The sequence below is a fragment of the Alligator sinensis genome, unplaced genomic scaffold (genome assembly GCF_000455745.1).
Source record: "Alligator sinensis unplaced genomic scaffold, ASM45574v1 scaffold707_1, whole genome shotgun sequence".
Taxonomy (NCBI): Eukaryota; Metazoa; Chordata; order Crocodylia; family Alligatoridae; genus Alligator; species Alligator sinensis.
Window position 1 is genome coordinate 555,144 of NW_005842065.1, and position 2,270 is coordinate 557,413.

The window sequence follows — 2,270 nt, forward strand, 5'->3', positions numbered from 1 at the left end:
CGACTGGCCTGCGGGAGGCAGGCAGGGGGGTCAGCAGGATCCCTGCTCTACCCAGCTCTCATACCCCACCCCAGAGCCAACCGCATCCCAGTACCAGGTCAAGGGTCCCTGTTACACTCTGCCTCCAGTGCCCCTCCCCAGAGCCAGCTGCATCCCAGGGCTGGGTGAGGGGTCCATGTCATACCCAACTGCTCACACTTCACCCCAAAGCCAGCCTCATCCCAAGGCCAGGTAGGGGCTGCATCTTACTGTACCCCCGCCCCCAGCTACCTGCCCTGGTTCGAGCTTTTCTACAAGATCCTCAACACCATTGCTGACCACTTGGCCAAACAGCAGGTGAGCCTGGACTCCTGGGTCCCCTTCCCCTCCCCCAACCCCCCAGGTTCCCTCTTCACCCCCATTAACCCTTTTCCTGCCCACCCCCCAGCTCAGCGACCTGGAGCAGTTCCTGACAGCCCTGTACAGCCACCCCGTGCCCCCACGTGGCAGCCCCATGCGCCTGGAGTTTGTAAGTGTCACATCTAAGGGGCACCCTCTCCTGCCCCACACTGCCCTGGGGCCTGGGAGCTGGGGCACTGGGCCCTCTGGGGGTCTTGGAGGTCCCAGGATGAGGGATACCCATGCGCCCAGCTCTGGGGTGGAACAGCACCAGGGGGCTGGCAGGGCAGGACAGGAGAAGGGGAATGAGTGGGTGGCTGCCCAGCATCCCTGAATAGGGTGGGTGGGTGTGGTTGAAAATGGGACGGATGGTTGGATGGATGGAGGAGTGGGTATGAATGGATGGTTGGAGGAGTGGGGTGAGTGGATGGATAGATGCAGGAGTGAGTGGGTCACGAGGAGGCAGCAGCAGTCAGGGGGGCTCTGTGGATGGGGCTGAGGCAAATGCGGGGGGAAGCCAGGCTGGGAGTACCTGGAGACACCTGAGCATGGCCAGGCGTGACTGCAGGAGTCCTGGGGATGGAAGAACCAAGCCCCACACCTAGGCAGCGGAGGCCACCCCTCACACCCAATCCCTGGTGGGAGGGGGGTATCTTCAACTGCTTGCTGCCGCCCCAGGACTCCAGCCTGACCCGGCTGCACATCACACCAGGGGCCCTGTCACAGGGGCAGTGCCAGGACCAGAAGCCCAGCAGGCAGGACGAGGGGGTGAGTCAGTACCCTCAGACCCAGCTGCCTCCTCAGCTCCTGAGCTCTAAGCTCCTCCCCAGCCTCATTCGCATCCTGGGCTCTGACTCCCAGGGATTAACCCCTTGTGGCAGGGCTGAACCTAATACTCCAGCGTAGCCACTGGGGCTCAGGAGCTGCCCCAGCCCCACTCACGGCCCCCCTGCCCACCCTTGTCTCCTTTGCAGCCCTCGTACTTCATCGCCCCAGACCTGGGGGGGCTGCCCAGCATCCCTGAGAACGTGAGTGCCCTCCTGGGGGGAGAGGGTTGGGGCTGGGGCTGGGGCTGGGGCTGTCAAAGTTCCTCCCACTCCTGCAGCGCAACCTCACAGAGTTCGTGGTGGCCGTGGACGTGCCCAACATGCTGCAGCTCTATGGGAGCCTTCTGTGCGAGCGCCGCATCCTGCTCACTGCCAGCAAGCTCAGCACGGTGAGGGATCTTGCGCAGGGGCTCACACGAGGGTGGGGGTGATTCTTACACTGGGCCTCACACAAGGGTAGGGGCAGGTCTCACACAGGAGCCTCACATGGGGGCAGGGCTCTCATAGGGGCCTTGTGCAAGAGTAGGGGCAGGCCTCGCATGGGTGCCTTGCACGAGGGCAGAGGGCAGGCCTTGCACAAGAGTGGGGATTGGGCCTTGCACAAGGGCGGAGCAGGCCTTGCATGAGGGCCTCACATGGGGGCAATGATTAGGTCTCGCACAGGGGTAGGGTCTGGGCCTCACATGAGGGTGGTGGCAGGCCTCCACGGGGGCGTGGGGCTACTCCCATGTGCCTTGGGAGTGCAGGCCTTGCACAAATGCACCTGGGTGCACGGGGACATGCCCCTGCACACATGCAATGGTGGGGGTGTGGCCAGCTGCATGCTTTTGGCTGCAGGCTTCACATGAGAGCCCTGATGAACAGAACAGATGCACATGCACTAACGGGTGTGGGGCAGGGACCCTCACAAGAGGATGGGGGGGAGGCAGCTACATCCTTGCATGTGTGCAAGGTGCAAGGCGGGGGATCCCCCCCTCCAGCATGTGCAGGAAAGGGGCTCTCACACAAGGATGAGCTCTTGTACATGCATTGGGGGTGCAAACACCATTCACAACCTCTTCCCCC

The 2,270-nt window shown here is 63.1% G+C and overlaps 1 protein-coding gene across 1 annotated transcript in view; it reads left to right on the forward strand.

The window, feature by feature from the left end:
* Nucleotides 1-2,270, forward strand: part of LOC102384342 (DENN domain-containing protein 1C) — a 13,884-nt gene that overhangs the window by 3,712 nt on the left and 7,902 nt on the right. Inside the window, exons 6-9 of the mRNA XM_014519818.1 lie at nt 267-336; nt 428-508; nt 1,353-1,406; nt 1,484-1,594. Coding sequence (XP_014375304.1) covers nt 267-336; nt 428-508; nt 1,353-1,406; nt 1,484-1,594 — 316 coding nt within the window. The remainder of the gene's footprint in view (nt 1-266; nt 337-427; nt 509-1,352; nt 1,407-1,483; nt 1,595-2,270) is intronic.